This window comes from Mytilus californianus, unplaced genomic scaffold, assembly GCF_021869535.1.
Source record: "Mytilus californianus isolate M0D057914Y unplaced genomic scaffold, xbMytCali1.0.p SCAF_15, whole genome shotgun sequence".
Taxonomy (NCBI): domain Eukaryota; kingdom Metazoa; phylum Mollusca; class Bivalvia; order Mytilida; family Mytilidae; genus Mytilus; species Mytilus californianus.
Genome location: NW_026262637.1, coordinates 25,969,778 through 25,981,546, shown reverse-complemented (window position 1 = coordinate 25,981,546; position 11,769 = coordinate 25,969,778). Strand labels below are relative to the sequence as shown.

General features: G+C 34.3%; 1 protein-coding gene across 5 annotated transcripts in view; it reads right to left on the bottom strand.

Moving 5' to 3' along the window:
- The window catches only part of LOC127725754 (UBX domain-containing protein 11-like), a 39,244-nt gene that overhangs the window by 2,583 nt on the left and 24,892 nt on the right, over positions 1 to 11,769 (bottom strand). For all 5 annotated transcript variants that reach the window (XM_052232971.1, XM_052232975.1, XM_052232972.1 and 2 more), the window contains 6 exons: positions 10,857 to 10,999; positions 9,969 to 10,136; positions 9,360 to 9,555; positions 8,385 to 8,488; positions 7,129 to 7,196; positions 6,368 to 6,517 (listed from right to left, as the gene is read on the bottom strand). In XM_052232971.1, coding sequence (XP_052088931.1) covers positions 6,368 to 6,517; positions 7,129 to 7,196; positions 8,385 to 8,488; positions 9,360 to 9,555; positions 9,969 to 10,136; positions 10,857 to 10,999 — 829 coding nt within the window. The remainder of the gene's footprint in view (positions 1 to 6,367; positions 6,518 to 7,128; positions 7,197 to 8,384; positions 8,489 to 9,359; positions 9,556 to 9,968; positions 10,137 to 10,856; positions 11,000 to 11,769) is intronic.

Genomic DNA, 11,769 nt, shown 5'->3' with positions numbered 1-11,769 from the left:
TCAGCAATCCACGAAAATTGATACCAACGAAAATAAATGAATCCACAGTACATCATTCTCTCTCAGTATTACAAATAAAATTTACAACAAATGGTGATTAAACGGCTAACACTCTTAATTACTCCTGTTGAGCTAGAGAAAAAAAACATGTTTCAAATTTATAATCTATCTTTCAATTAACAAACAAAATTCATTGTAAACTGTGATGTCAATTTTTATTTCTAAAATAAAATATGGGAGTGAAATTTCCAATGTTTCCCCTTCAGATGTAGCATTTTGTCCCATTAACATGAATTACATGGTTTTCTTTGATACTAGAAAATATATAAAATGACCAGAAGAAACAGTAGCAAAGGAAAGACATCCTTAACATAACATGATAGTACAAACATTTTTTTTATTTGTCTTAGTAATGTAATTTTACAAAGCTACACCTTCCTGTACAGATATAGACCAAGCTCACACATGAAAAGAGTGCTTTGGTAGATGGCATGTATCTAACTGTTTCAGATTCATAATTGTATCATAGAAAGTATACTCATATTTTCCTGAAAGACATCTTTTATAATTTTCTTCGATGTATTCCTATATCAGTTCAATCCTAGTGAAGTTGAAATGTAAAACTGGTTTTCCCAACAAATTTTGTGCCTGTGGGCTTTTGAGACCATGTGTAGTTTGTTGTTGGTTGACTTTGTTCATCTGTTTGTTTGGTGGAGTGAGTTGTTGGTGGTTGATTAGATCTGTTGTACTGTACAAAGTCAGGCTGTTGAGACCATGTGTAGTTGTTGTTGATTGATTTCAATCATCTGTATGTTTGGTGGAGTGAGTTGTTGGTGGTTAATTAGATCTGTTGTATTGTACAAAGTCAGGCTGTTGAGACCATGTAGTTTGTTGTTGTTAGACTTTGTTCATCTGTTTGTTTGGTGGAGTGAGTTGTTGGTGGTTGATTAGATCTGTTGTACTGTACAAAGTCAGGTGGAGTAAGTTGTTGGTAGTTGATTAGATCTGTTTTACTGTACAAAGTCAGGCTGTTGAGACCATGTGTAGTTGTTGTTGATTGATTTCATTCATCTGTATGTTTGGTGGAGTGAGTTGTTGGTGGTTGATTGATCCGTTGTACTGTATAAAGTCATGCTGTTGAGACCATGTATATATGTTGTTGATTGATTTCATTCATCTGTTTCTTTGGTGGAGTGAGTTGTTGGTGGTTTATTAGATCTGTTGTATTGTACAAAGTCAGGCTGTTGAGACCATAAAGTTTGTTGTTGTTTGACTTTGTTCATCTGTTTGTTTGGTGGAGTGAGTTGTAAGTTGTTGATTAGGTCTGTTGTACTGTACAAAGTCAGGCTGTTGAGACCATGTATAGTTGTTGTTGATTGATTTCATTCATCTGTTTCTTTGGTGGAGTGAGTTGTTGATGGTTAATTAGATCTGTTGTACTGTACAAAGTCGGGCTGTTGAGACCATGTGTAGTTTGTTGTTGGTTGACTTTGTTCATCTGTTTGTTTGGTGGAGTGAGTTGTTAGTGGTTGATTGATCCGTTGTACTGTATGAGGCCATGCTGTTGAGACCATGTATAGTTTGTTGTTGGTTGACTTTGTTCATCTGTTTGTTTGGTGGAGTGAGCTGCTGGTAGTTGATTATGTCTATTGTACTGTACAAAGTCAGGCTGTTGAGACCATGTATAGTTGTTGTTGATTGATTTCATTCATCCGTCTCTTTGGTGGAGTGAGTTGTTGGTGGTTAATTAGATCTGTTGTGTTGTACAAAGTCAGTCTGTTGAGACCATGTAGTTTGTTGTTGGTTGACTTTGTTCATCTGTTTGTTTGGTGGAGTGAGTTGTTGTTGGTTGATTGATCCGTTGTACTGTACAAAGTCATGCTGTTGAGACCATGTATAGTTTGTTGTTGGTTGACTTTGTTCATCTGTTTTTTTGGTGGAGTGAGCTGCTGGTAGTTGATTAGGTCTGTTTTACTGTACAAAGTCAGGCTGTTGAGACCATGTTTAGTTGTTGTTGATTGATTTCATTCATCTGTTTCTTTGGTGGAGTAAGTTGTTGGTAGTTGATTAGACCTGTTTTACTGTACAAAGTCAGGCTGTTGAGACCATGTGTAGTTGTTGTTGATTGATTTCATTCATCTGTATGTTTGGTGGAGTGAGTTGTTGGTGGTTAATTAGATCTGTTGTGTTGTACAAAGTCAGCCTGTTGAGACCATGTGTAGTTTGTTGTTGGTTGACTTTGTTTATCTGTTTGTTTGGTGGAGTAAGTTGTTGATGGTTAATTAGATCTGTTGTACTGTACAAAGTTAGGCTGTTGAGACCATGTGTAGTTTGTTGTTGGTTGACTTTGTTTATCTGTTTGTTTGGTGGAGTGAGCTGCTGGTAGTTGATTATGTCTATTGTACTGTACAAAGTCAGGCTGTTGAGACCATGTATAGTTGTTGTTGATTGACTTTGTTCATCTGTTTCTTTGGTGGAGTGAGTTGTTGGTGGTTGATTGATCCGTTGTACTGTATAAAGTCATGCTGTTGAGACCATGTATATATGTTGTTGATTGATTTCATTCATCTGTTTCTTTGGTGGAGTGAGTTGTTGGTGGTTTATTAGATCTGTTGTATTGTACAAAGTCAGGCTGTTGAGACCATAAAGTTTGTTGTTGTTTGACTTTGTTCATCTGTTTGTTTGGTGGAGTGAGTTGTAAGTTGTTGATTAGGTCTGTTGTACTGTACAAAGTCAGGCTGTTGAGACCATGTATAGTTGTTGTTGATTGATTTCATTCATCTGTTTCTTTGGTGGAGTGAGTTGTTGATGGTTAATTAGATCTGTTGTACTGTACAAAGTCAGGCTGTTGAGACCATGTGTAGTTTGTTGTTGGTTGACTTTGTTCATCTGTTTGTTTGGTGGATTGAGTTGTTAGTGGTTGATTTATCCGTTGTACTGTTTGAAGCCATGCTGTTGAGACCACGTATAGTTTGTTGTTGGTTGACTTTGTTCATCTGTTTGTTTGGTGGAGTGAGCTGCTGGTAGTTGATTATGTCTATTGTACTGTACAAAGTCAGGCTGTTGAGACCATGTATAGTTGTTGTTGATTGATTTCATTCATCCGTCTCTTTGGTGGAGTGAGTTGTTGGTGGTTAATTAGATCTGTTGTGTTGTACAAAGTCAGTCTGTTGAGACCATGTAGTTTGTTGTTGTTTGACTTTGTTCATCTGTTTGTTTGGTGGAGTGAGTTGTTGTTGGTTGATTGATCCGTTGTACTGTACAAAGTCATGCTGTTGAGACCATGTATAGTTTGTTGTTGGTTGACTTTGTTCATCTGTTTTTTTGGTGGAGTGAGCTGCTGGTAGTTGATTAGGTCTGTTTTACTGTACAAAGTCAGGCTGTTGAGACCATGTTTAGTTGTTGTTGATTGATTTCATTCATCTGTTTCTTTGGTGGAGTAAGTTGTTGGTAGTTGATTAGATCTGTTTTACTGTACAAAGTCAGGCTGTTGAGACCATGTGTAGTTGTTGATTGATTTCATTCATCTGTATGTTTGGTGGAGTGAGTTGTTGGTGGTTGATTGATCCGTTGTACTGTATAAAGTCATGCTGTTGAGACCATGTATATATGTTGTTGATTGATTTCATTCATCTGTTTCTTTGGTGGAGTGAGTTGTTGGTGGTTTATTAGATCTGTTGTATTGTACAAAGTCAGGCTGTTGAGACCATAAAGTTTGTTGTTGTTTGACTTTGTTCATCTGTTTGTTTGGTGGAGTGAGTTGTAAGTTGTTGATTAGGTCTGTTGTACTGTACAAAGTCAGGCTGTTGAGACCATGTATAGTTGTTGTTGATTGATTTCATTCATCTGTTTCTTTGGTGGAGTGAGTTGTTGATGGTTAATTAGATCTGTTGTACTGTACAAAGTCGGGCTGTTGAGACCATGTGTAGTTTGTTGTTGGTTGACTTTGTTCATCTGTTTGTTTGGTGGAGTGAGTTGTTAGTGGTTGATTGATCCGTTGTACTGTATGAAGCCATGCTGTTGAGACCATGTATAGTTTGTTGTTGGTTGACTTTGTTCATCTGTTTGTTTGGTGGAGTGAGCTGCTGGTAGTTGATTATGTCTATTGTACTGTACAAAGTCAGGCTGTTGAGACCATGTATAGTTGTTGTTGATTGATTTCATTCATCCGTCTCTTTGGTGGAGTGAGTTGTTGGTGGTTAATTAGATCTGTTGTGTTGTACAAAGTCAGTCTGTTGAGACCATGTAGTTTGTTGTTGTTTGACTTTGTTCATCTGTTTGTTTGGTGGAGTGAGTTGTTGTTGGTTGATTGATCCGTTGTACTGTACAAAGTCATGCTGTTGAGACCATGTATAGTTTGTTGTTGGTTGACTTTGTTCATCTGTTTTTTTGGTGGAGTGAGCTGCTGGTAGTTGATTAGGTCTGTTTTACTGTACAAAGTCAGGCTGTTGAGACCATGTTTAGTTGTTGTTGATTGATTTCATTCATCTGTTTCTTTGGTGGAGTAAGTTGTTGGTAGTTGATTAGATCTGTTTTACTGTACAAAGTCAGGCTGTTGAGACCATGTGTAGTTGTTGTTGATTGATTTCATTCATCTGTATGTTTGGTGGAGTGAGTTGTTGGTGGTTAATTAGATCTGTTGTGTTGAAAAAAGTCAGTCTGTTGAGACCATGTAGTTTGTTGTTGTTTGACTTTGTTCATCTGTTTGTTTGGTGGAGTGAGTTGTTGTTGGTTGATTGATCCGTTGTACTGTACAAAGTCATGCTGTTGAGACCATGTATAGTTTGTTGTTGGTTGACTTTGTTCATCTGTTTTTTTGGTGGAGTGAGCTGCTGGTAGTTGATTAGGTCTGTTTTACTGTACAAAGTCAGGCTGTTGAGACCATGTTTAGTTGTTGTTGATTGATTTCATTCATCTGTTTCTTTGGTGGAGTAAGTTGTTGGTAGTTGATTAGATCTGTTGTACTGTACAAAGTCAGGCTGTTGAGACCATGTATAGTTTGTTGTGTTTGATTTCATTCATCTGTATGTTTGGTGGAGTGAGTTGTTGGTGGTTAATTAGATCAGTTGTACTGTACAAAGTCAGGCTGTTGAGACCATGTGTAGTTTGTTGTTGGTTGACTTTGTTCATCTGTTTGTTTGGTGGAGTGAGTTGTTGGTGGTTAATTGATCCGTTGTACTGTATAAAGTCATGCTGTTGAGACCATGTATAGTTTGTTGTTGGTTGACTTTGTTCATCTGTTTGTTTGGTGGAGTGAGCTGCTGGTAGTTGATTAGGTCTGTTGTACTGTACAAAGTCATGCTGTTGAGACCATGTATAGTTTGTTGTAGGTTGACTTTGTTCATCTGTTTGTTTGGTGGAGAGAGTTGTTGGTGGTTAATTAGATCTGTTGTACTGTACAAAGTCAGGCTGTTGAGACCATGTATAGTTTGTTGTTGGTTGACTTTGTTCATCTGTTTGTTTGGTGGAGTGAGTTGTTGGTGGTTAATTAGATCTGTTGTACTGTACAAAGTCAGGCTGTTGAGACCATGTATAGTTTGTTGTTGGTTGACTTTGTTCATCTGTTTCTTTGATGGAGTGAGTTGTTGGTGGTTAATTAGATCTGTTGTACTGTACAAAGTCAGGCTGTTGAGACCATGGGTAGTTTGTTGTTGGTTGACTTTGTTCATCTGTTTGTTTGGTGGAGTGAGTTGTTGGTGGTTGATTGATCTGTTGTACTGAACAAAGTCAGGCTGTTGAGACCATGTATAGTTTGTTGTTGTTTGACTTTATTCATCTGTTTGTTTGGTGGAGTGAGCTGCTGGTAGTTGATTAGGTCTGTTGTACTGTTCAAAGTCAGGCTGTTGAGACCATGTATAGTTTGTTGTTGATTGGTTTCATTCATTTGTTTGTTTGGTGGAGTAAGTTGTTGGTGGTTAATTAGATCTGTTGTACTGTACAAAGTCAGGCTGTTGAGACCATGTATAGTTTGTTGTTGGTTGACTTTGTTCATCTGTTTGTTTGGTGGAGTGAGTTGTTGGTGGTTAATTAGATCTGTTGTACTGTACAAAGTCAGGCTGTTGAAACCATGTATAGTTTAATGTTGGTTGACTTTGTTCATCTGTTTATTTGGTGGAGTGAGTTGTTGGTCATTGATTAGGTCTGTTGAAATGTCCAATAGTTCTGGTTTAGGTAATTCCTATTACCATTCTTATGTTTTATTAAGAAAACTCTTAAAGCTTGTATCATTTAAAAATTCAAAATAACAGTTTAAAAAAGGTTCCCTTTTAATGAGAAAAATTACTTCAAATAACAAGTTAACTCCATCTAAATTTACTACACAAATATTTTTGCGATGTTAATTATATAGAATTAATTTTGATCATACCTCTGTAGATTTAAATATTTCCTCAGATCACCTACAGTCTCATTAAACTTCATCTTTAAGATATATGTCTGATTGCCTGTCTCTGACTTAATTCTTAGTGTTGTTATATTCCTTGGGGTTGATGGTCGGACTGATTCTTCAAGTTCTAACCTAGTAAAAAAAATATATTCATTAGTTTTCAGATACATAGTATTGATTTACTTGTTTTCTACAATGTCGCCACCTTTTCATATATAAAAGAAAGAAAGAAACTCATTAATAACAGACAACAAAAATAATAAAAGCTTGATTCAAAACTTTATTTTTATAGGCACAATTTATGCTGAGATAGGTTGATTTTGTGGTTTTGCCAACATCTGCATACAAGCCTATAGAAAATGTATACCTAGTTAAACATTTAAATTTGTGGTTCACATATACCCATGAAATTCACAAAAATTGGTATCCAACGAATAATAATGATTCCATGGTAATTGTGATTTTATATTTCTGTGAAATAACAGCAATTAGTACAACCAACAGCATCCCATGTGATCTATAAACAATATATCTAGCGAAACAAGCATATTATGAGTATTTTATTATTTCAAAGGAACATAACTACTAGAAAATACATGCACTTTAATAATAGGCAATGCTGAAAACTAAATTCAACATTATTTTCTATAATTATCAAGGTTTTTTTTTTCATTTATCTGAATTTATGAATCAGAAACTAATTCACCTGCTTTCATTGTTTTATTTTACCTTATTGTACTTACCTTTTCTTTAATTCATTTACAGTTTCTGTTTCTACAACTGTTACAACTGGTTTATCACTCTTCTTATCCTAAAATAAATATAACAGGTAAAAAAAGAAATCATTCTTATACAGGTAAAAAGATAATTTACATGTTTTTTTTATCTATGACATGAGATCAAACAGACCAAGATAAATCATCAGTATACTATTAAAATTGAGAATGGAAATGGGGAATGTGTCAAAGAGACAACAACCCGACCATAGAACAGACAACAGCAGAAGGTCACCAACAGGTCTTCAATGCAGCGAGAAATTCCCGCACCCGGAGGCGTCCTTCAGCTGGCCCCTAAACAAAAATGTATACTAGTTCAGTGATAATGAATGCCATACTAAACTATTGCATGGGTAATGATCTTGTTGGTCTATTTCTATTTATTTTGATATAGGGTCACATGACCATCAGCAGTCCTTAGGGGTCATTTTGATGGTTAATTAGATGGTGTTCAGTCCTAAAATACACAAAAAGTGCTAAAACTTTCTTATTATTTCATGCATTGTTTATTGTTTCCTATAGAAAGCTTGTTATTCTGGTAATTCTTTTAGTATGTTATAAATCAAATTAAAGAGTCTGAGTCAATTTGGTGGTTATAAATATGACAGATAATGCCCCTTTAGTGTTAATCTTTTTTCTTTACATTTCAAAGTAGCATAATTTCTTTTATGAAATGAATACATCGAAGAAAATTATAACAGATGTCTTTTCAGGAAAATATCGAAGAAAATTATAACAGATGTCTTTTCAGGAAAATATGAGTATACTTCCTATGATAAAATTATGAATCTGAAACAGTTAGATACAGGCCGTCTACCAAAGCACTCTTTTCTTGTGTGAGCTTGGTCTGTATCTGTACAGGAAGATGTAGCTTTGTAAAATTATTGATCAGCACGAATATCAAAACTTGTCTGAGATATTGCTGATCTAAACCTTAGACATAAATTTGATTAAACTGTACTTAGAAATGTTGATTTTCCATATTTTGAATTCGTCCAAGGATTTGATGACTACACATAACTTTCATTGAAAACTTTTGAGTTTTGTATGCATGAGAACACTAAAAATTAGGGACAGATTGGCAGACAGACAGAGGCAAGGACATTAGCATTTCCATATCGCATGGTCACTTTCAAAGAAGGGGATAAAAATAAGAATTTTAAGGTTTTAAATTGCATTAACAAAACATAAAAATTCAGTCTCCTTGTAAAAAATTGACTTACACTTAGATGTTCATTCAGTGTATTTCTAATATCTACAATCTTTCCTCCTTTAACAACAGATTGTGGTAATTTGTTTAAGAATTGGTCTTTAGTCAAGGTTTTACCTAAAAATAAAACATGAGTATCACAATATCAAATTACTTTCATCATAACAGAGAAATACTGCAATTTCTTTACTACTGATCTTACAAGATTTGTTATTTTATAGGTAGAAGCAGCAAAGAGTATGGCATATGTTGTAGAAAAAACTGCCCTGAAGAGTGTTTAGAATATTTAGCTCTATTGATAATAATAGAAACTTTTAAGATAAAGAACGGCAAGACAGTACCAATCCTTTACTTTTCATTAATTTCAGCTTTTGGAGATAATTTTTTGTATGATTGCACCAAATATCCCATTTATTTAGATATATATGATTGTACCAAATATCCCGTTTATTTAGATATATATGATTGTACCAAATATCCCGTTTATTTAGATATATATGATTGTAACAAATATCCCGTTTATTTAGATATATATGATTGTACCAAATATCCCGTTTATTTAGATATATATGATTGTAACAAATATCCCGTTTATTTAGATATATATGATTGTACCAAATATCCCGTTTATTTAGATATATATGAATCGACCAAATATCTCGTTTATTTATATATATATAATTGTACTAAATATAGCATTTATTTAGATATATATGATTGTACTAAATATAGCATTTATTTAGATATATATGATTGTACCAAATATCCCATTTATTCAAATAATGTGTATATATTATTATTAGAAACTATCTGGTTTTATATTTTTATGATCACTGTAGCACATGTGTCAATAGTAACATTGCAGCAATGACAAGACTATGGTAGGCTGATCATAAAAAAATATTACAATTCAAAAGAAGTCAGAAAACTTGGAGTTTCTTGTAATTACTGGTTACTGATAAAATTAAACCATTTCCATGTTTCCTACCTGGTCGTTTGCTGGTCACTGAAACACTAATAGGGTGTTCTGGGTTCTCAGGTGTTTCAGATTTCTGTGTAGTTTTGTTAAGTGTTGAAGCTACTAGTCTTGATGGCTGGATGCCTCCACCTAGAGTTTGCCCTACACCTTTAAATGCTTTCAAGGGTTTCTTTATCTCAAAATGAGTATGGCGAAAATCTTTCACCTAAAAAACAAGATAGTTATTTCATTGTTACTGAAAACTTAGCCATTGATACCAGAATCCACATTGGGATTATTACAACTTTAATTTGCCAATTGTGAGCAAATACTCTACCTAGATGATTCATATGATTCAAATTTTAGAATAACTGCCTAGCATTTGTATATTTCAATAGCTATATTCAGAATTAAGGTTACATCTAACCTTCAGTTTGTTTGGAACAGTAAAATGTTAAATTAAGCAAATTAATTTTTGTTAACAAAGCCAAAGTTGTGACCAAAGGAGAAATAATTTACATTTCTAAACTGTAAATAAGAGCATATTTAACAATGGACATAGCCATTCGTTATTAAATTAATTACATATATTACTTCAAACAAATGATGAAAAGTTATTTTTTAAAAAATAATACTTACTACGAATGGAATACCATTTGGATATCTTGTTTGTAACTCAGAAGGGAAATACCCATCCAATATGTCTTTTAGTAAATGCTGTGTCGGTGGGTCACTGAAGGGTCGGAATGGACCACTATACATCATTATACCATTTGCATATAAGGCTAAATCAACTGGGTCTGGCATCTGTAAATAAAAAGATTTTGCAATCGAAAGCATAAAATACGATGTAAAAAAGATGATGTAACTGCAGAAAATTCCAACAAAAACATATATGTCAACTACAAGTGATATTTTTCTTAGGGTTCATTGGAGTTTGTATAACATAAGGTTTAGTTTTCAGTGTAGTTTGATCTTTACACATTGTATTGTGATCTGATTCCATTCTATTTTCAATCAAGTAACATATGCAGTGTACTTCACTAGAGAAAACACATTGAACTGTGAGCTATTGATATCAAATGATACCTTTGCTGCTAGTATTCCGTATATATATAACAGGAACTTGTAAAGCCATATACATGAATCTGAAAATGCACCATCTATTGGAGCATGCTTACATAAAGCTTGATACCAAGTTTAAGGAAGCTCTGATCTGTAGTTCCTGAGAAAAGTCCAATGAAAGGTAACACAGAAGAAAGGACAACAGACTAAACCAGTATGTAAATCCCTATACCAGACCCCTACCTAATCATCTTCAGTCCAACAAAATACCATTGTATTTGATTCCATAAATTTCCTCTTAGGGTTATTTCTCACCAACAACACCAGCCTTCACTAATACACTTGATTTGCCTAAATATATATTGTTTATTTCATAATTATATATATAAATGTTGCTTTGTATAACTTCTAATAATTTATGAACTAATAATTGCTTAATGAAAAGATAATAATCTACTTTACCTTAAGTCTAGCACCATCAGTTGTGTGTTGTATTCTGGAAATACCATCTCCAGCTAAAACATTCAGGTCTTTGATATTCTCTAATATTTTATCATAGTCTATAGATGGTGGTGGTGGGTCATCATCACCAGCAAGAGAAGATTCTGAAATAGAGTAAACTTATTATAGGTCAATTATATTTATTATTCAGTACTTCAATGCATGAAGGGCAAATCCATCAGCTTTGATGAGTATATAACTACAGCATTATTTTTGCTATGTTTTCTGAGGCAAAAATTTGAAAATAATCTGTATTCTTCATTGACAAGGATTGCCACATTTCCTGCCAAAGGTTGGTGGTTCTATCCGGGTACTCTGCTTCCTCCACCAATGAAACGGGCCACAAAGATATAGCCAAAAGCAATGAAAGGGGCAATAAACACCAATAAACAAACAAAAGGTTGTAAGCAACTTGTACTCACAAATCCTTCTAAACCAGTAACTGGATTTCAGTGAAGCTTTCAGGGAATGTTTAGATTCATTGTACAACTTTTATTCAAAGTTTTGTTTCAAGTCATTTTTTAGGTTTCCCATAGCATAACATGGAATAAGTATTGAATGCAGAGAAGTGATATAAATTCATGGGCTCTGGTCTTAGCTTTTGGTTTTATATATAAATGAACAGAGAATGTGTCCATGGGACACAGATAATGCCCCAGCTTGCATATAACATTATAAAGAGACATAACTAGAGAACTGTAAAAGAGACACTACCCAAATACGATCTTGATCTGTGCTTTATGGTAATAAGCATTGTGTATTCATAACATTTGGTTGAGGCAAACTAAAGTTAGAGAATGAAAACTAATTTTGGGATGTACAGACTAACAAGGGTAACACTTAATGCCCCCTCCACCGCGGAGGGGTTATAAAA